The sequence below is a fragment of the Carcharodon carcharias genome, chromosome 5 (assembly GCF_017639515.1).
Source record: "Carcharodon carcharias isolate sCarCar2 chromosome 5, sCarCar2.pri, whole genome shotgun sequence".
Classification (NCBI taxonomy): domain Eukaryota; kingdom Metazoa; phylum Chordata; class Chondrichthyes; order Lamniformes; family Lamnidae; genus Carcharodon; species Carcharodon carcharias.
Genome location: NC_054471.1, coordinates 4,958,777 through 4,981,361, shown reverse-complemented (window position 1 = coordinate 4,981,361; position 22,585 = coordinate 4,958,777). Strand labels below are relative to the sequence as shown.

Here is a 22,585-nt window from a genome sequence, read left to right as displayed (position 1 = left end):
GGGAATCTTTGGAATTCTCTATCTCGGTGGGATTGTGGATGCTGAGTCATTGAGTATGTTCAAGGGAGAGATCAATCAATTTCTGGATACTCAGGAAGATGGGGACATGTTGTTGAAGCTTTTCATCTTGCACTCATCAGGACAAACAAGAATACCAAATTTCAAACAACCACAACAATTGATAGGACAGGAGAAATGGGTACAGGGAGGTGGAATTGAATATTGCTGATGAGATAGATATGTTGCTGAAACTCCATAGTAGGCAGAATGTTATTTTGGACTGAGGCCAACATCCTGCTTGTGGAAAATACCACATGTGCAGCCACTGCATAGTGGCAGCACTCAACTGAGCAACATTGTGTATGAATTTCAGTACAGTGCAATACAGTACAGCATGTTCATTCGGTTGCTCGTCACAGGCAGAGGACAGACTGTACTCAACCAGCTCGCGCTCGCATAACCCAATCCAAAATGTCGACAGTTAGATATGGCTCAGATAGACCTAGTGGGAGTGGAGTGGGGGGAAGGAATCGAAATAGGCTAAAAGGTAGAGATAAAACAATGGATGGAAATGCATTTAAAAACAATGGAAATAGGTGGGAAAAGAAAGATCTATATAAATTGTTGTAAAAAACAAAAAGGAGGGGGAAAATTGGAAAGGGGGTGGGGATGGAGGAGAGAGTTCATGATCTAAAATTGTTGAGCTCAATATTCAGTCCAGAAGGCAGTAAAGTTTCCATCCATTGTTTTATCTCTACCTTTTAGCCTTTTTCGATCCCTTCCCCCCACCCCACCCCCACTAGGTCTATCTGTACATTGCTCGTCCTGCTTTCTACCCTTAATTAGCACATTCCTTAGATAATATCACCACCTTTAACACAGAGATAAAAACAAAAAACTGCGGATGCTGGAAATCCAAAACAAAGACAGAATTACCTGGAAAAACTCAGCAGGTCTGATAGCATCGGCGGAGAAGAAAAGAGTTGACATTTCGAGTCCTCATGACCCTTCCACCTTCAACACCTCTTTGTCCTTTTGTCTGTGACGTCTTTTGGTTATCTCCATCTATCACTGGCCCTATATCCAGCTTTACCTGTTCCTCCCCACCCCCGCTCCTTAAACCAGCTTATATTTCACCCCTTTTCTATTTTTCCTTAATTCTGTTGAAGAGTCATACAGACTCGAAACGTTAACTGTGTTCCTCTCCGCAGATACTGTCAGACCTGCTGAGTTTTTCCAGGTATTTTTGTTTTTGTTTTGGATTTCCAGCATCCGCAGTTTTTTGCTTTTATCTGAGTATTCCATCACACTCCTGACTTGTGCCTTGTAGATGGTGGACAGGCTTTGGGGAGTCAACAGGTGAGTTACTCGCCGCAGGATTCCTAGCCTCTGACCTGCTCTTGTAGCCACAGTATTTATATGGCTAGTCCAGTTCAGTTTCTGGTCAATGGTAACCCCCTAGAATGTTAATACTGGGGGATTCAGTGATGGTAATGCCATTGGACAAGGGGCGATGGTTGGATTCTCTCTTGTTGGAGATGATCATTGCCTAACACTTGTGGGGCACGAATGTTACTTGCCACTTGTCAGCCCAATCCTGGATATTGTCTAGGTCTTGCTGCATTTGGACATGGACTGCTTCAGTATCTGAGGAGTCACAAATGGTGCTGAACATTGTGCAATCATCAGCGAACATCCCCACTTCTGACCTTATGATGGAAGGAAGGTCATTGATGGAGCAGCTGAAGATGGTTGAGCCGAGGACACTACCCTGAGGGACTCCTGCAGTGATGTCCTGGAGCTGAGATGACTGACCTCCAACAACCACAACCATCTTCCTTTGTGCTGGGTATGACTCCAACCAGTGGAGAGTTTTCCCCCTGATTCCCATTGACTCAGTTTTGCTGGGGCTCCTTGATGCCACACTCGGTCAAATACTGCCTTGATGTCAAGGACAGTCACTCTCACCTCACCTCAGGAGTTCAGCTCTTTTGTCCATGATTGAACCAAGGCTGTAATGAGGTCAGGAGCTGAGTGGCCTTGGCGGAACCCAAACTGGGCATCAGTGAGCAGGTTATTGCTGAGCAAGTGCTGCTTGATAGCCCTGTTGATGACCACTTCCTTTACTTTACTGATGGTGGAGAGTAGACTGATGGGGCGGTAATTGTCCGGGTTGGATTTGTCCTACTTTTTGTGGACAGGACAAACCTGGGCAATTGTCCACATAGCTGGGTAGATGCCAGTGTTGTAGCTGTACTGGAACAGCTTGGCTAGGGGCACAGCAAGTTCTGGAACACAAGTCTTCAGTACTATTGCCGGAATGTTGTCAGAGCCCATAGCCTTTGCAGTATCCAGTACCTTTAGCCGTTTCATGATATCATGTGGAGTGAATCGAATTGGCTGGAGACTGGCATCTGTGATGCTGGGGACCTCTGGAGGAGGCTGAGATGGATCATCCACTCGGTACTTCTGGCTGAAGGTTGTTGCAAATGCTTCAGCCTTATCTTTTGCACTGATGTGCTGGGCTGCTCCATCATTGAGGATGGGGATATTTGTGGAGCCTCGTTCTCCAGTGAGTTGTTTAATTGTCCATCACCATTTACAGCTGAATGTGGCAGGACTGCAGCCAGAGTCTTTTCAAATATCGGAACAGGGCATAGGACTTAGGAACAGGAATAGGCCATTTGGCCCTTCGAGCCATCATTCGATAAGAATCATAGTTGATCTGGTTGTGGTCTCAACTCCACTTTGCCATCTGTCCCCCATAACCCTTGACCCCCCCCCCGCCTTGTCTATGAAAGATCTGTATAACTCAGCCTTGAATAAATTCAGTGACCCAGCCTCCACTGCTCTCTGGGGAAGAGCATTCCACAGGCTAACCACCCTCTGAGAAAACATTTTTCCTCCTCTGTTTTAAAGGGGACACCTCTTATTCTTAAACTGTATCCCCTCATTCTGTTCTCTCCCACAAGAGGAAACATCCTCTGTGCATCCACCCTATCGTGTCCCCTCTGAATCTTATATGTTTCTATAAGGTCACCTCTCATTCTTCCAAACTCCAATGGGTATAGACCCAACCTGTCCAACTTTCCGCAAGCTGGTCGTGATAACACTGCTATCTGTGGAATCTTGCTGTGCACAATTTGGCCACAGCAGCGGCTACACTTCAAAAAGTATTTGATCGGTTTTAAAGATCCTGGGGATGCCCTGAAGCTGTGAAAGGCGGCAGAGAGATGCAAGTCTTTCTTTCCCAAGTCCTGAGGCTCCAGTTACTCACACTCCACTCTCCACAAATAATCATCATCCAACTTGACTCATTTTTTCTCTTCCCACTTCCGGGTCTCCGCCCCAGCCTTTCCCAATGTCTGTGCCCAGCCCTGCTCATCCTGAACGATCGATCCACTCCCAGCTGTTTGGACTCACCATGGTGGCACTGGCCAGAACTGGGCCTGGAAAGAGACTTGAAAGGCTGAGTGGTCGACAGCTGCTGTATTGATGTTCTGGTCCCTGTCTCTGGCAGGTGCCTTGGGGTCAGATTTGACTCTGAGATAAGGTTCCATACCATCCCGAAGACCAGCTATCTCCAACTCTGCACCTGCCTCAGCTCACCTGCTGAATCTCTTCGTTTCTGCTTTTGTTACTTCCAAATTTGACTCTTACAGTGCACTTTTGACCAACCTGCCGAGTATCATTCTCTGTAAACAGCACCCATGTCTTTGCTGCCCTACATTGACTCCAGGTCTGACAATGCCTCAGTTTTAAAATTCTCATCCTTGTTTTCAATCCCTCCACGGCTTTGTCCCTCCCTATCTCTGTAATCTCCTCCAGTCGCACAATCATCTGAGATCTCCCAATTCTGGCCTCATGAGCATCCCTGATTTTAATTGGTGGCTGTGCCTTCAATTGCCTAGGCCCTGAGCTCTGGAATTCCCTCCCAGAAGCTCTCTGCCCTGCTCTCCTCCTCTAAGACACCCCTTACAGCCCACTTCTCTCACCCAACCTCTGTGCACCTGGCCTAATATCTCCTGTCGGGCTGAAATCAAACTCCTGCAGATCCTGGAAATCTGAAATAAAAACAAAAGATGCTGGAAAAACTCAGCAGGTCTGGCAGCATCTGCGGAGAGAGAAACAGAGTTAACGTTTGGAGTCTGTTTGACTCTTCATCAGGAGTTCTCATCTCCTATGATGTTATTCTCCTTGGGAGCAATGGAAGTTGAGGGGAGATCTGATCGAGATGATGACAGATTTGGATGAGGTAGATAAAGCAAAGCTGTTCCCATTAACTGATGGTGCAAGGGCTGGGGGACATCGATTTAAGATCTTTGGGCAAGAGATGCAGGAGGAATGTGAGGAAGGATTTCTTAATGCCACGAGTGGTAATAACCTGGAACTCGCTGCCTCGAGGATGATGGAAGTGGTGGTAATGAATGATTTCAAAAGCAAGTTGGATGAACTCTTGAGGGAAATAAACTTGCAGAACTACAGGGATAGGGAAGAGGAATGGGACTGACTGGATTGTTCTGTGGTGAGCTGGCATGGACTCAATGGGCTGAGTGGCCTCCTGTGCCATAAAGACTGGCAAGTTCTGCTAATGCCCCGGTGAAGTGTCCTTTTGGGACATTTTGACTATGTTGCAGGCACAATATGAATACCAGTTGTTGTCACCGATCAGAGTGTCTGTTCTATTGTGAGTTAAATGACCATTTGTCTTTGTTCTCTCTGGTGCTGCCTCTTCGTCAGCCTCCACATTCAGTGTCTGTTATTCCCTCTCATTGCCTCATGTTGACATGCTGTTCCCCCCCTCCCCCGCCTCTTGTGTGTACAGAGGGCAGCAGTGTTGTGAACTCAGCCAGTCCCTCACATCCCACCCCCCCCCCCCTCCGCTTTTTCGAAGCGTGCGTAGGTGTTTTATTCTGATCTTCTCCTCCCCATTGCCACAGTCCGAGTGTGTGAGCGAGCTGGGAGCTGCTCTGTAGTAGTGGGTGTGGTTCACAACCTGCTGCCGACAATGGAAGTGGTTTGGGGGAAATGGGAAGAGTTGACTGCAGTGCGGAGAATAGATCCTTCCCTTTCACAAAGACACTGCAAAGCAGAGGGAGCTTTGTAGAGAGAACAAGCATGATCAATCTTAACTGCAACGTTCAGACCATGCACACACACAGCTGCGAGTCAGGTCCTTGCTGCTTTTCACTCCCTCCTCTTGACTTTATACAATATGTTTGAAAAGTACTAAATATAACCCAAGCACACTCGAGTAGAAATGGTTAAAATGAATAAAAAACAAAAATAAAAATACCTGGAAAAACTCAGCAGGTCTGACAGCATCTGCGGAGAGGTACACAGTTAACGTTTCGAGTCCGTATGACTCTTCAACAGAACAGTTCTGTTGAAGAGTCATACGGACTCGAAACGTTAACAGTGTTCCTCTCCGCAGATGCTGTCAGACCTGCGGAGTTTTTCCAGGTATTTTTATTTTTGTTTTGGATTTCCAGCATCCGCAATTTTTTGCTTTTATCTTAGTGGTTAAAATGAATGTTCCCCTTATGCTTATCAATGTAAAGAAAGGTCTCTATTTATTTATGAGCTTTTAGCTCTCTTTACAAAATTTGTATCAGTTGGAAGATTGATTAGAGTATGAGAGCACCAAGAGCATTGGTGTCAAGTGGACTCGGGCTAATTTAATTTGAGCCACAAATTTTTTGGAATTTCCATTTGCAAAAACACCCATTGACCACAAGACCATTACCCTTTGTTTCCTGTCGCTGGGAACAGTTACTTCTGGGGAAATCTACAGAGGAACAGTGGGAAGTGTTCAAAAAGGAAATGGGGAGGGTACAGGCTCAACATGTTCCCTCTAGGGTGATAGGAAGGAGTAACAAGCCCAGAGAACCATGGATGACCAGAGATATTCAGGATACGATGAGAAGGAAAAGAGAAGCTTTTAGCAGGTACAAGGGAAGCAAATCAGCAGAGGCATTAGTGGAATACAGAAAGTACAGGGTGGAGCTTAAGGAAGCAATTAGGGGAGGAAAGAGGGGATATGAGAAAGCTCTGGTTGGCAAAAGTAGGGAAAATCCCAAGATATTCTATAAGTATATCAATGGGAAGAGGATAACCAGGGAAAGAGTAGGGCCCATAAGGGACCAAGGGGGCAATCTATGGGTGGAGCCAGAGGACATCGCTAGAGTGTTGAACGAATACTTCACATCCGTCTTCACCCAAGAGAATGAGGATGAAGGTATGAAACTCAGGGAGAGAGACTGTGAAGTTCTTAAGCAAGTTGATATAGGGACTGACAAGGTATTGGAGGTGTTGGCAGGCTTAAAAGTGGACAAATCTCCAGGTCTGGATGATTTGTGTCCCAGACTGCTGAGGGAGGCAAGAGAGGAGATCGCAGGGGCTCTGACCCAAATTTTTAATTCCTCTCTGGCCATGGGGGAGGTGCCAGAGGACTGGAGAACAGCTAATGTGGTTCTGCTATATAAGAAGGGTTGTAGAGATAAGCCAGAGAACTACAGGCCAGTGAGTCTCACGTCAGTGGTAGGGAAAGTATTGGAGAAAATTCTGAAGGAGAGAATCTATCTCCACTTGGAGAAGCAAGGTTTGATCAGGGATAGTCAGCATGGCTTTGTCAGAGGGAGGTCATGCCTAACAAATGTGATTGAATTGTTTGAGGAGGTGACCAGGTGTGTAGATGACGGTAGTGCAGTTGATGTCGTTTATATGGATTTCAGCAAAGCCTTTGACAAGGTCCCACATGGGAGACTTATAAAGAAGGCAAATGCACATGGGATACAGGGTAATTTGATAAGGTGGATTCAAAATTGGCTTAGTTGTAGGAGACAGAGGGTGATGATAGAAGGATGCTTTAGTGACTGGAAGCCAGTATCCAGTGGTGTACCACAGGGATCTGTGCTGGGTCCCCTATTATTTGTCATTTATATAAACGACATAGATGACTATGTGGGGGGTAGGATTAGTAAGTTTGTGGATGACACAAAGATTGGCCGGGTGGTTAACAGTGAGGTTGAGTGTCTTGGGCTACAGGAAGATATAGACGGGATGGTCAAATGGGCAGATAAGTGGTAGATGGAGTTTAAACCTGAAAAGTGTGAGGTGATACACTTTGGAAGGAGTAATTTGACAAGGAAGTATTCAATGAACAGCATGACACTAGGAAGTTCTGAGGAACAAAGGGACCTTGGTGTGTGTGTCCATAGATCTCTGAAGGTGGAGGGGCATGTTAGTGGGGTGGTGAAAAAGGCATATGGGACACTTGCCTTTATCAATTGAGGCATAGATTACAAAAGTAGGAAGGTCATGTTGGAGTTGTATAGAACCTTGGTGAGGCCACAGCTGGAGTACAGTGTGCAGTTCTGGTCGCCACGTTATAGGAAGGATGTGATTGTACTGGAGGGGGTGCAGAGGAGATTCACCAGAATGTTATCTGGGATGAAACATTTAAGTTATGAAGAGAGGTTGGATAGACTTGGGTTGTTTTCATTAGAGCAGAGAAGACTGAGGGGCGACCTGATCGAGGTGTACAAGATTATGAGGGGCATGGACAGGGTGGATAGGGAGCAGATGTTCCCCTTAATTGAAGGGTCAGTCACAAGGGGACACAAGTTCAAGGTGAGGGGCAGGAGGTTTAGGGGGAATGTGAGGAAAAGCTTTTTTACCCAGAGGGTGGTGAGGGTCTGGAATGCGCTGCCTGGGAGGGTGGTGGAGGCGGGTTGCCTCTCATCCTTTAAAAAGTACCTGGATGAGCACTTGGCACATCATAACATTCAAGGCTATGGGCCAAGTGCTGGTAAATGGGATTAGGTAGGTAGGTCAGATGTTTCTCACGTGTCAGTGCAGACTCGATGGGCCGAAGAGCCTCTTCTGCACTGTGTGATTCTGAGAGTGTGGTGGAGGAAGGGTCAATCGTGGATTGTGAAAGACAATTGGATATGCAGCTGAGAAGAGGAGTGAGAGAGTGAGGCAGACAGACAGACAGAGAGACAGTGAGCGAGGGGAGGGGGTGTAGTGTGGTGGGAGGCAAAGGAAACATGGACAGAGAGAGGGAGTGCGGGGAGATCTGCCTTTCCTCAGCCTGTCTCTCACGCTCTCTTCCCCTCCCCCACCTTTCTCTTTTGATGCTATGCTAACAGACTGCCTGAGTCCCTCGGTGATGACCATGATCAGTGAAGCTTTTCACCCCCCTCTGAGTCTGAGTCTGAATCTAACTCAGTGTTGTGGAGACAGGGACTGTGATGTGAAATGCTGAGTGAGCTCCTTCTGGGCACATGCCTCTCCTGTACAATGGCACATCCCACATAGCAGAAGGTCACAGTCCAAAGAGAGCCTCCATACATTTCCCCCCCCCCACCCCTCCAACCATACAGCACAAAGCAGAATCTCCAGAGACCCAGCGCACAAACTGTTATTGCACTTGCTTTTAAATCGGAGTAGAATGCTACCGTGAGGCAGTGAGAGAAGGTGGGTCTCTGTCTGCATATCTCTCTCTCTCTCTCTCTGTCTCTTTCTCTGACTGTCTCTCTCTGTCTCTGCCTCTCTTCTCTGTCTGTGTTTGCTTCTTCCTGCAGGTCTCTCTCCCTATGTCTCTTCCTGTGTGTCTTCTCTCTGTCTCCTTCTCCATGTCTCTCTATCTCCCTCTCTCCCTGCATGCCCCCCCCACTCCCTCTCCCCACGCATCTCCCCCTTTCTCCCTCTCCCCGCGTGTTTCTTTTCTCTCTCTGTGTCAGACATTTTCATTGCTTTAATTTGAAGCTGTGTCCAATGCTTTAAACCTGACTCTGGCTCGTCTCTCTTTAACTGAGCTACCAAGGCTTTATTCTCATTCGGGCTGTGTTCCTTGTCCTTGGGGATCCCTTTAATGTGCAGAACCTGTACTGAAAATTCCACTCGCATGAAAATGAAATGACTTCTGTATCCTTGAATGATTTTTTCCAGGCCTAAGGTGATGGTTTTATTCCCAATTGGAGCCCTTCCTCCATTTTGTGTTGTGATTATGATTTATTTTCAAAGAGGAGGCTTTTTCCATTCATTCAGGATGGGGCCAACCTTTGGCTCCACGCCTCTCAATCCTTTTACCCAACAATACCCTTTTACCCCGGGCATGAAAAAATTGGCACCCAGCATCCACAAATTGATGTGGGGAGAGAGTTCCAGATTTCCATTCATCTTTGTGTGAAGAATTACTGGCTCGGTCTGCATCTCTTCACAGTGATGTGCATGTGTATATCATACACGTGTTGTGTCTTTCTGTGGGTGTGTGTGAGCATGCGTGCCTGTGTGTAGTGTGTGTGTGTGTGTGTGTGTGTGTGTGTTGCAGGATGGGTGGGTTCCTGTGTGTGGAACAGGGTGTGTGAGAGTGACTGCCCTTGACATCAAGGCAGCATTTGACCGAGTGTGACATCAAGGAGCCCCAGCAAAACTGGAGTCAATGGGAATCAGGGGGAAAACTCTCCGCTGGTTGGAGTCATACCCAGCACAAAGGAAGATGGTTGTGGTTGTTGGAGGTCAGTCATCTCAGCTCCAGGACATCACTGCAGGAGTCCCTCAGGGTAGTGTCCTCGGCCCAACCATCTTCAGCTGCTTCATCAATGACTTTCCTTCCATCATAAGGTCAGAAGTGGGGATGTTCGCTGATGATTGCACAATGTTCAGCACCATTCGCAACTCCTCAGATACTGAAGCAGTCCATGTCCAAATGCAGCAAGACCTGGACAATATCCAGGCTTGGGCTGACAAGTGGCAAGTAACATTCGTGCCACACAAGTGTTAGGCAATGATCATCTCCAACAAGAGAGAATCCAACCATTGCCCCTTGATGTTCAGTTGCATTACCATCACTGAATCCCCCACTATCAACATCCTGGGGGTTACCATTGACCAGAAACTGAACTGGACTAGCCATATAAATACTGTGGCTACAAGAGCAGGTCAGAGGCTGGGAATCTTGCGGTGAGTAACTCACCACCTGACTCCCCAAAGCCTGTCCACCATCTACAAGGCACAAGTAAGGAGTGTGATGGAATACTCCCCACTTGCCTGGATGAGTGCAGCTCCCACAACACTCAAGAAGCTTGATACCATCCAGGACAAAGCAGCTGCTTGATTGGCACCACATCCACAAACATTCACTCCTTCCACCACCGACACACAGTAGTAGCAGTGTGTACCATCTACAAGATGCACTGCAGGAATTGTGAGGTCATACATTTAGGGAGGTCAAACAGTTATAGGGATTACACAATAAATGGGAATATACCAAGAGGGGTAGATGAAGTGAGAAATCTTGGCGTACAAGTACACAGGTCCCTGAAGTCAGCAGTTCAAGTAGACAAGGATGTAAAGAAGGCATATGGAATGCTCTCCTTCATTGGCAGAGGTATAGAATATAAAAGTAAGGATATAATGTTGGAATTGTATAAAACACTGGTGAGGCCACAACTGGAGTATTGTGTGCAGTTCTGGTCACCACATTACAGGAAGGATGTAATAGCTCTGGAGAGAGTGCACAGGAGATTTACAAGAATATTGCCAGGGTTAGTGTAGCTACGAGGAGAGATTGGATAGGTTGGGGTTATTTTCCTTAGAACAAAGAAGGCTGAGAGGTGACTTGATTGAGGTGTACAAAATTATGAGGGAAATAGATAGAGTGGACAGGATAAAATTGTTTCCCTTGGTGGAGAATTCTAGAACCAGGGGACATAGATTCAAGATAAGTGGTAGAAGGTGTAGTGGGGACATGAGGAAGAACTTTTTTACTTAGAGGGTAGTGGGTGTCTGGAATTCGCTGCCCAAGTTGGTGGTAGAGGCAGAAACTCTAAACTCTTTAAAAAGTACCTGGATCTGCACCTTAAGTGCTGTAAGCTGCAGGGCTATGGGCCGGGTGCTGGAAGGTGGGATTAGAAAGGGCATCTGGGTGTCCTCGGGCTGGCATGGACAAGATGGGCCGAATGGCCTCCTTTAGTGCTGTAACTTTTCTATGGTTCAATGTTTCTACATCTACTGGTTGCCTGGAAGTTCCCCTCCAAGTCACTCACCATCCTGACTTGGAAATCTATCACCGTTCCTTCACTGTAACTGGGTCAAAATCCTGGAACTTCCTCCCTAACAGCGCAGTGGGTGTACCTACACCACATGGACTGCAGCGGTTCAATAAGACAGCTCACCACCACCTTCTCAAGGGCAAATAGGGATGGACAATAAATGCTGGTCCAGCCAGTGAAACCCACATCCCAGACCCATCCCAACCAGTACTGTACCCCAGTGTTACACAGACGCAGACCTGTCCCCACCAGTACTGTACCCCAGTGTTATACAGTGACAGACCTGTCCCCACCAGTACTGTACCCCTGTGTTATACAGTGACAGACCCGTCCCCACCAGTACTGTACCCCAGTGTTATACAGTGACAGACCTGTTCCCCACCTGTACTGTACACCGGTGTTATACAGTGACAGACCTGTCCCCACCAGTACTGTACCCCAGTGTTATACAGTGACAGACCTGTCCCCACCAGTACTGTACCCCTGTGTTATACAGTGACAGACCCGTCCCCACCAGTACTGTACCCCAGTGTTACACAGACGCAGACCTGTCCCCACCAGTACTGTACCCCAGTGTTATACAGTGACAGACCTGTCCCCACCAGTACTGTACCCCTGTGTTATACAGTGACAGACCCGTCCCCACCAGTACTGTACCCCAGTGTTATACAGAGACAGACCTGTCCCCACCAGTACTGTACCCCTGTGTTATACAGTGACAGACCTGTCCCCACCAGTACTGTACCCCAGTGTTAGACAGTGACAGACCTCTCCACACCAGTACTGTACCCCTGTGTTGTACAGTGACAGACCTGTCCCTACCAGTACTGTACCCCAGTGTTATACAGTAACAGACCTCTCCCCATCAGTGCTAAACCCCGGTGTTATAGTGACAGACCTGTCCCCACCAGTACTGTACCCCAGTGTTATAGTGACAAACCTGTCCCCACCAGTACAGTACCCCGGTGTTATAGAGTGACAGACCTGTCCCCACCAGTACTGTACCCCAGTGTGATATACACAGTGACAGACTTGTCTCCACCAGTACTGTACCCCAGTGTTATACAGTGACAGAGCTGTCCCCACCAGTACTGTACCCCAGTGTAATACAGTGACAGAGCTGTCCCCACCAGTACTGTACCCCAGTGTTATACAGTGACAGACTTGTCCCCACCATTACTGTACCCCAGTGTTATAGTGACAGACCTGTCCCCACCAGTACTGTACCCCGGTGTTATAGAGTGACAGACCTGTCCCCACCAGTACTGTACCCCAGTGTTATACAGTGACAGAGCTGTCCCCACCAGTACTGTACCCCAGTGTTATATACACAGTGACAGACCTGTCCCCACCAGTACTGTACCCCAGTGTTATACACTGACAGACCGGTCCCCACCAGTACTGTACCCCAGTGTTATACAGTGACAGACCTGTCCCCACCAGTACTGTACCCCAGTGTTATACAGTGACAGACCTGTCCCCACCAGTACTGTACCCCAGCGTTATAGTGACAGACCTGTCCCCACCAGTACTGTACCCCAGTGTTATATACAGTGACAGACCCGTCCCCACCAGTACTGTACCCCAGTGTTATACAGTGACAGACCTTTCCCCACCAGTACTGTACCCCAGTCTTATGCAGTGACAGACCTGTCCCCACCAGTACTGTACCCCAGTGTTATATACATAGTGACAGACCTGTCCCCACCAGTACTGTACCCCAGTGTTATACAGTGACAGACCTGGCCCCACCAGTACTGTACCCCAGTGTTATAGTGACAGACCTGTCCCCAGCAGTACTGTACCCCAGTGTTATACAGTGACAGAGCTATCCCCACCAGTACTGTACCCGTGTTATACAGTGACAGAGCTGTCCCCACCAGTACTGTACCCCAGTGTTATATACGCAGTGACAGACCTGTCCCCACCAGTACTGTACCCCAGTGTTATACAGTGACAGACCGGTCCCCACCAGTACTGTACCCCAGTGTTATACAGTGACAGAGCTGACCCCACCAGTACTGTACCCCAGTGTTACACAGTGACAGACCTGTCCCCACCAGTACTGTACCCCAGTGTTATACAGTGACAGACCTGTCCCCACCAGTACTGTACCCTAGTGTTATACACTGACAGACCCGTCCCCACCAGTACTGTACCCCAGTGTTATACAGTGACAGACCTGTCCCCACCAGTACTGTACCCTAGTGTTATACACTGACAGACCAGTCCCCACCAGTACTGTACCCTAGTGTTATACACTGACAGACCCGTCCCCACCAGTGATAAAAACAAAAAAACTGCGGATGCTGGAAATCCAAAACAAAAACAGAATTACCTGGAAAAACTCAGCAGGTCTGGCAGCATCGGCGGAGAAGAAAAGAGTTGACGTTTCGAGTCCTCATGACCCTTCGACAGAACTTGCGTTTCTTGGACTCGAACGCAAGTTCTGTCGAAGGGTCATGAGGATTCGAAACGTCAACTCTTTTCTTCTCCGCCGATGCTGCCAGACCTGCTGAGTTTTTCCAGGTAATTCTGTTTTTGTTTCCGTCCCCACCAGTACTGTACCCCAGTGTTATACAGTGACAGACCTGTCCCCACCAGTACTGTACCCCAGTGTTATACTGTGACAGACCAGTCCCCACCAGTACTGTACCCCAGTGTTATACAGTGACAGAGCAGTCCCCACCAGTACTGTACCACAGTGTTATAGAGTGACAGACCTGTCCCCAGCAGTACTGTACCCCAGTGTTATATACACAGTGACAGACCTGTCCCCACCAGTACTGTACCCCAGTGTTATACAGTGACAGACCTGTCCCCACCAGTACTGTACCCCAGTGTTATACAGTGACAGACCTGTCCCCACCAGTACTGTACCCCAGTGTTATACAGTGACAGACCTGTCCACTCTAGTACTGTACCCCTGTGTTGTACAGTGACAGACCTGTCCCCACCAGTACTGTACCCCAGTGTTATACAGTAACAGACCTCTCCCCATCAGTGCTAAACCCCAGTGTTATAGTGACAGACCTGTCCCCACCAGTACTGTACCCCAGTGTTATACAGTGACTGACCTGTCCCCACCAGTACTGTACCCCAGTGTTATACAGTGACAGACCTGTCCCCACCAGTACTGTACCCTAGTGTTATACACTGACAGACCAGTCCCCACCAGTACTGTACCCTAGTGTTATACACTGACAGACCCGTCCCCACCAGTGATAAAAACAAAAAAACTGCGGATGCTGGAAATCCAAAACAAAAACAGAATTACCTGGAAAAACTCAGCAGGTCTGGCAGCATCGGCGGAGAAGAAAAGAGTTGACGTTTCGAGTCCTCATGACCCTTCGACAGAACTTGCGTTTCTTGGACTCGAACGCAAGTTCTGTCGAAGGGTCATGAGGATTCGAAACGCCAACTCTTTTCTTCTCCGCCGATGCTGCCAGACCTGCTGAGTTTTCCCAGGTAATTCTGTTTTTGTTTCCGTCCCCACCAGTACTGTACCCCAGTGTTATACAGTGACAGACCTGTCCCCACCAGTACTGTACCCCAGTGTTATACAGTGACAGACCAGTCCCCACCAGTACTGTACCCCAGTGTTATACAGTGACAGAACTGTCCCCACCAGTACTGTACCCCAGTGTTATACAGTGACAGACCAGTCCCCACCAGTACTGTACCCCAGTGTTATACAGTGACAGAGCAGTCCCCACCAGTACTGTACCACAGTGTTATAGAGTGACAGACCTGTCCCCAGCAGTACTGTACCCCAGTGTTATATACACAGTGATAGACCTGTCCCCACCAGTACTGTACCCCAGTGTTATACAGTGACAGACCTGTCCCCACCAGTACTGTACCCCAGTGTTATACAGTGACAGACCTGTCCCCACCAGTACTGTACCCCAGTGTTATACAGTGACAGACCTGTCCACACCAGTACTGTACCCCTGTGTTGTACAGTGACAGACCTGTCCCCACCAGTACTGTACCCCAGTGTTATACAGTAACAGACCTCTCCACATCAGTGCTAAACCCCAGTGTTATAGTGACAGACCTGTCCCCACCAGTACTGTACCCCAGTGTTATACAGTGACTGACCTGTCCCCACCAGTACTGTACCCCAGTGTTATAGTGACAGACCTGTCCCCACCAGTACTGTACCCCGGTGTTATAGAGTGACAGACCTGTCCCCACCAGTACTGTACCCCAGTGTGATATACACAGTGACAGACTTGTCTCCACCAGTACTGTATCCCAGTGTTATACAGTGACAGAGCTGTCCCCACCAGTACTGTACCCCAGTGTAATACAGTGACAGAGCTGTCCCCACCAGTACTGTACCCCAGTGTTATACAGTGACAGACTTGTCCCCACCATTACTGTACCCCAGTGTTATAGTGACAGACCTGTCCCCACCAGTACTGTACCCCGGTGTTATAGAGTGACAGACCTGTCCCCACCAGTACTGTACCCCAGTGTTATACAGTGACAGAGCTGTCCCCACCAGTACTGTACCCCAGTGTTATACAGTGACAGACCTGTCCCCACCATTACTGTACCCCAGCGTTATACAGTGACAGACCTGTCCCCACCAGTACTGTACCCCAGCGTTATACAGTGACAGACCTGTCCCCACCAGTACTGTTCCCCAGTGTTATACAGTGAGAGAGCTGTCCCCACCAGTACTGTACCCCAGCGTTATACAGTGACAGACCTGTCCCCACCAGTACTGTTCCCCAGTGTTATACAGTGAGAGAGCTGTCCCCACCAGTACTGTACCCCAGTGTTACACAGTGACAGACCTGTCCCCACCAGTACTGTACCCCAGTGTTATACACTGACAGACCGGTCCCCACCAGTACTGTGCCCCAGTGTTATACAGTGACAGACCGGTCCCCACCAGTACTGTACCCCAGTGTTATACAGTGACAGAGCTGTCCCCACCAGTACTGTACCCCAGTGTTATACAGTGACAGACCTGTCCCCACCAGTACTGTACCCCAGCGTTATACAGTGACAGACCTGTCCCCACCAGTACTGTACCCCAGTGTTATATACACAGTGACAGACCTGTCCCCACCAGTACTGTACCCCAGTGTTATACAGTGACAGACCTGTCCCCACCAGTACTGTACCCCAGTGTTATAGTGACAGACCTGTCCCCAGCAGTACTGTACCCCAGTGTTATACAGTGACAGAGCTATCCCCACCAGTATACTGTACCCGTGTTATACAGTGACAGAGCTGTCCCCACCAGTACTGTACCCCAGTGTTATATACGCAGTGACAGACCTGTCCCCACCAGTACTGTACCCCAGTGTTATACACTGACAGACCTGTCCCCACCAGTACTGAACCCCAGTGTTATACAGTGACAGACTGGTCCCCACCAGTACTGTACCCCAGTGTTATACAGTGACAGAGCTGACCCCACCAGTACTGTACCCCAGTGTTACACAGTGACAGACCTGTCCCCACCAGTACTGTACCCCAGTGTTATACAGTGACAGACCTGTCCCCACCAGTACTGTACCCTAGTGTTATACACTGACAGACCCGTCCCCACCAGTACTGTACCCCAGTGTTATACAGTGACAGACCTGTCCCCACCAGTACTGTACCCTAGTGTTATATACACAGTGACAGACCTGTCCCCACCAGTACTGTACCCTAGTGTTATACACTGACAGACCCGTCCGCACCAGTGATAAAAACAAAAAAACTGCGGATGCTGGAAATCCAAAACAAAAACAGAATTACCTGGAAAAACTCAGCAGGTCTGGCAGCTTCGGCGGAGAAGAAAAGAGTTGACGTTTCGAGTCCTCATGACCCTTCGACAGAACTTGCGTTTCTTGGACTCGAACGCAAGTTCTGTCGAAGGGTCATGAGGATTCGAAACGCCAACTCTTTTCTTCTCCGCCGATGCTGCCAGACCTGCTGAGTTTTCCCAGGTAATTCTGTTTTTGTTTCCGTCCCCACCAGTACTGTACCCCAGTGTTATACAGTGACAGACCTGTCCCCACCAGTACTGTACCCCAGTGTTATACAGTGACAGACCAGTCCCCACCAGTACTGTACCCCAGTGTTATACAGTGACAGAACTGTCCCCACCAGTACTGTACCCCAGTGTTATACAGTGACAGACCAGTCCCCACCAGTACTGTACCCCAGTGTTATACAGTGACAGAGCAGTCCCCACCAGTACTGTACCACAGTGTTATAGAGTGACAGACCTGTCCCCACCAGTACTGTACCCCAGTGTTATATACACAGTGATAGACCTGTCCCCACCAGTACTGTACCCCAGTGTTATACAGTGACAGACCTGTCCCCACCAGTACTGTACCCCAGTGTTATACAGTGACAGACCTGTCCCCACCAGTACTGTACCCCAGTGTTATACAGTGACAGACCTGTCCACACCAGTACTGTACCCCTGTGTTGTACAGTGACAGACCTGTCCCCACCAGTACTGTACCCCAGTGTTATACAGTAACAGACCTCTCCACATCAGTGCTAAACCCCAGTGTTATAGTGACAGACCTGTCCCCACCAGTACTGTACCCCAGTGTTATACAGTGACTGACCTGTCCCCACCAGTACTGTACCCCAGTGTTATAGTGACAGACCTGTCCCCACCAGTACTGTACCCCGGTGTTATAGAGTGACAGACCTGTCCCCACCAGTACTGTACCCCAGTGTGATATACACAGTGACAGACTTGTCTCCACCAGTACTGTACCCCAGTGTTATACAGTGACAGAGCTGTCCCCACCAGTACTGTACCCCAGTGTAATACAGTGACAGAGCTGTCCCCACCAGTACTGTACCCCAGTGTTATACAGTGACAGACTTGTCCCCACCATTACTGTACCCCAGTGTTATAGTGACAGACCTGTCCCCACCAGTACTGTACCCCGGTGTTATAGAGTGACAGACCTGTCCCCACCAGTACTGTACCCCAGTGTTATACAGTGACAGAGCTGTCCCCACCAGTACTGTACCCCAGTGTTATATACACAGTGACAGACCTGTCCCCACCAGTACTGTACCCCAGTGTTATACACTGACAGACCGGTCCCCACCAGTACTGTACCCCAGTGTTATACAGTGACAGACCGGTCCCCACCAGTACTGTACCCCAGTGTTATACAGTGACAGAGCTGTCCCCACCAGTACTGTACCCCAGTGTTATACAGTGACAGACCTGTCCCCACCATTACTGTACCCCAGCGTTATACAGTGACAGACCTGTCCCCACCAGTACTGTACCCCAGCGTTATACAGTGACAGACCTGTCCCCACCAGTACTGTTCCCCAGTGTTATACAGTGAGAGAGCTGTCCCCACCAGTACTGTACCCCAGTGTTATATACACAGTGACAGACCTGTCCCCACCAGTACTGTACCCCAGTGTTATACACTGACAGACCGGTCCCCACCAGTACTGTGCCCCAGTGTTATACAGTGACAGACCGGTCCCCACCAGTACTGTACCCCAGTGTTATACAGTGACAGAGCTGTCCCCACCAGTACTGTACCCCAGTGTTATACAGTGACAGACCTGTCCCCACCAGTACTGTACCCCAGCGTTATACAGTGACAGACCTGTCCACACCAGTACTGTACCCCTGTGTTGTACAGTGACAGACCTGTCCCCACCAGTACTGTACCCCAGTGTTATACAGTAACAGACCTCTCCACATCAGTGCTAAACCCCAGTGTTATAGTGACAGACCTGTCCCCACCAGTACTGTACCCCAGTGTTATACAGTGACTGACCTGTCCCCACCAGTACTGTACCCCAGTGTTATAGTGACAGACCTGTCCCCACCAGTACTGTACCCCGGTGTTATAGAGTGACAGACCTGTCCCCACCAGTACTGTACCCCAGTGTGATATACACAGTGACAGACTTGTCTCCACCAGTACTGTACCCCAGTGTTATACAGTGACAGACCTGTCCCCACCAGTACTGTACCCCAGCGTTATAGTGACAGACCTGTCCCCACCAGTACTGTACCCCAGTGTTATATACAGTGACAGACCCGTCCCCACCAGTACTGTACCCCAGTGTTATACAGTGACAGACCTGTCCCCACCAGTACTGTACCCCAGTCTTATGCAGTGACAGACCTGTCCCCACCAGTACTGTACCCCAGTGTTATATACACAGTGACAGACCTGTCCCCACCAGTACTGTACCCCAGTGTTATACAGTGACAGACCTGGCCCCACCAGTACTGTACCCCAGTGTTATAGTGACAGACCTGTCCCCAGCAGTACTGTACCCCAGTGTTATACAGTGACAGAGCTATCCCCACCAGTACTGTACCCGTGTTATACAGTGACAGAGCTGTCCCCACCAGTACTGTACCCCAGTGTTATATACGCAGTGACAGACCTGTCCCCACCAGTACTGTACCCCAGTGTTATACAGTGACAGACCGGTCCCCACCAGTACTGTACCCCAGTGTTATACAGTGACAGAGCTGACCCCACCAGTACTGTACCCCAGTGTTACACAGTGACAGACCTGTCCCCACCAGTACTGTACCCCAGTGTTATACAGTGACAGACCTGTCCCCGCCAGTGCTGTACCCTAGTGTTATACACTGACAGACCCGTCCCCACCAGTACTGTACCCCAGTGTTATACAGTGACAGACCTGTCCCCACCAGTACTGTACCCTAGTGTTATACACTGACAGACCAGTCCCCACCAGTACTGTACCCTAGTGTTATACACTGACAGACCCGTCCCCACCAGTGATAAAAACAAAAAAACTGCGGATGCTGGAAATCCAAAACAAAAACAGAATTACCTGGAAAAACTCAGCAGGTCTGGCAGAATCGGCGGAGAAGAAAAGAGTTGACGTTTCGAGTCCTCATGACCCTTCGACAGAACTTGCGTTTCTTGGACTCGAACGCAAGTTCTGTCGAAGGGTCATGAGGATTCGAAACGTCAACTCTTTTCTTCTCCGCCGATGCTGCCAGACCTGCTGAGTTTTTCCAGGTAATTCTGTTTTTGTTTCCGTCCCCACCAGTACTGTACCCCAGTGTTATACAGTGACAGACCTGTCCCCACCAGTACTGTACCCCAGTGTTATACTGTGACAGACCAGTCCCCACCAGTACTGTACCCCAGTGTTATACAGTGACAGAGCAGTCCCCACCAGTACTGTACCACAGTGTTATAGAGTGACAGACCTGTCCCCAGCAGTACTGTACCCCAGTGTTATATACACAGTGACAGACCTGTCCCCACCAGTACTGTACCCCAGTGTTATACAGTGACAGACCTGTCCCCACCAGTACTGTACCCCAGTGTTATACAGTGACAGACCTGTCCCCACCAGTACTGTACCCCAGTGTTATACAGTGACAGACCTGTCCACTCTAGTACTGTACCCCTGTGTTGTACAGTGACAGACCTGTCCCCACCAGTACTGTACCCCAGTGTTATACAGTAACAGACCTCTCCCCATCAGTGCTAAACCCCAGTGTTATAGTGACAGACCTGTCCCCACCAGTACTGTACCCCAGTGTTATACAGTGACTGACCTGTCCCCACCAGTACTGTACCCCAGTGTTATACAGTGACAGACCTGTCCCCACCAGTACTGTACCCTAGTGTTATACACTGACAGACCAGTCCCCACCAGTACTGTACCCTAGTGTTATACACTGACAGACCCGTCCCCACCAGTGATAAAAACAAAAAAACTGCGGATGCTGGAAATCCAAAACAAAAACAGAATTACCTGGAAAAACTCAGCAGGTCTGGCAGCATCGGCGGAGAAGAAAAGAGTTGACGTTTCGAGTCCTCATGACCCTTCGACAGAACTTGCGTTTCTTGGACTCGAACGCAAGTTCTGTCGAAGGGTCATGAGGATTCGAAACGCCAACTCTTTTCTTCTCCGCCGATGCTGCCAGACCTGCTGAGTTTTCCCAGGTAATTCTGTTTTTGTTTCCGTCCCCACCAGTACTGTACCCCAGTGTTATACAGTGACAGACCTGTCCCCACCAGTACTGTACCCCAGTGTTATACAGTGACAGACCAGTCCCCACCAGTACTGTACCCCAGTGTTATACAGTGACAGAACTGTCCCCACCAGTACTGTACCCCAGTGTTATACAGTGACAGACCAGTCCCCACCAGTACTGTACCCCAGTGTTATACAGTGACAGAGCAGTCCCCACCAGTACTGTACCACAGTGTTATAGAGTGACAGACCTGTCCCCACCAGTACTGTACCCCAGTGTTATATACACAGTGATAGACCTGTCCCCACCAGTACTGTACCCCAGTGTTATACAGTGACAGACCTGTCCCCACCAGTACTGTACCCCAGTGTTATACAGTGACAGACCTGTCCCCACCAGTACTGTACCCCAGTGTTATACAGTGACAGACCTGTCCACACCAGTACTGTACCCCTGTGTTGTACAGTGACAGACCTGTCCCCACCAGTACTGTACCCCAGTGTTATACAGTAACAGACCTCTCCACATCAGTGCTAAACCCCAGTGTTATAGTGACAGACCTGTCCCCACCAGTACTGTACCCCAGTGTTATACAGTGACTGACCTGTCCCCACCAGTACTGTACCCCAGTGTTATAGTGACAGACCTGTCCCCACCAGTACTGTACCCCGGTGTTATAGAGTGACAGACCTGTCCCCACCAGTACTGTACCCCAGTGTGATATACACAGTGACAGACTTGTCTCCACCAGTACTGTACCCCAGTGTTATACAGTGACAGAGCTGTCCCCACCAGTACTGTACCCCAGTGTAATACAGTGACAGAGCTGTCCCCACCAGTACTGTACCCCAGTGTTATACAGTGACAGACTTGTCCCCACCATTACTGTACCCCAGTGTTATAGTGACAGACCTGTCCCCACCAGTACTGTACCCCGGTGTTATAGAGTGACAGACCTGTCCCCACCAGTACTGTACCCCAGTGTTATACAGTGACAGAGCTGTCCCCACCAGTACTGTACCCCAGTGTTATATACACAGTGACAGACCTGTCCCCACCAGTACTGTACCCCAGTGTTATACACTGACAGACCGGTCCCCACCAGTACTGTACCCCAGTGTTATACAGTGACAGACCGGTCCCCACCAGTACTGTACCCCAGTGTTATACAGTGACAGAGCTGTCCCCACCAGTACTGTACCCCAGTGTTATACAGTGACAGACCTGTCCCCACCATTACTGTACCCCAGCGTTATACAGTGACAGACCTGTCCCCACCAGTACTGTACCCCAGCGTTATACAGTGACAGACCTGTCCCCACCAGTACTGTTCCCCAGTGTTATACAGTGAGAGAGCTGTCCCCACCAGTACTGTACCCCAGTGTTATATACACAGTGACAGACCTGTCCCCACCAGTACTGTACCCCAGTGTTATACACTGACAGACCGGTCCCCACCAGTACTGTGCCCCAGTGTTATACAGTGACAGACCGGTCCCCACCAGTACTGTACCCCAGTGTTATACAGTGACAG

The 22,585-nt window shown here is 49.1% G+C and overlaps 2 protein-coding genes across 2 annotated transcripts in view; one reads left to right on the top strand and one right to left on the bottom strand.

The window, feature by feature from the left end:
- The window catches only part of mrpl2 (mitochondrial ribosomal protein L2), a 35,654-nt gene extending 32,089 nt beyond the window's left edge, over positions 1-3,565 (bottom strand). The window contains exon 1 of the mRNA XM_041188145.1: positions 3,424-3,565. Within this exon, the coding sequence (XP_041044079.1) occupies positions 3,424-3,565 (142 nt within the window). The remainder of the gene's footprint in view (positions 1-3,423) is intronic.
- The window catches only part of LOC121278082 (kinesin light chain 1-like), a 119,232-nt gene that overhangs the window by 10,749 nt on the left and 85,898 nt on the right, over positions 1-22,585 (top strand). The gene's annotated exons all lie outside the window — the stretch shown is intronic.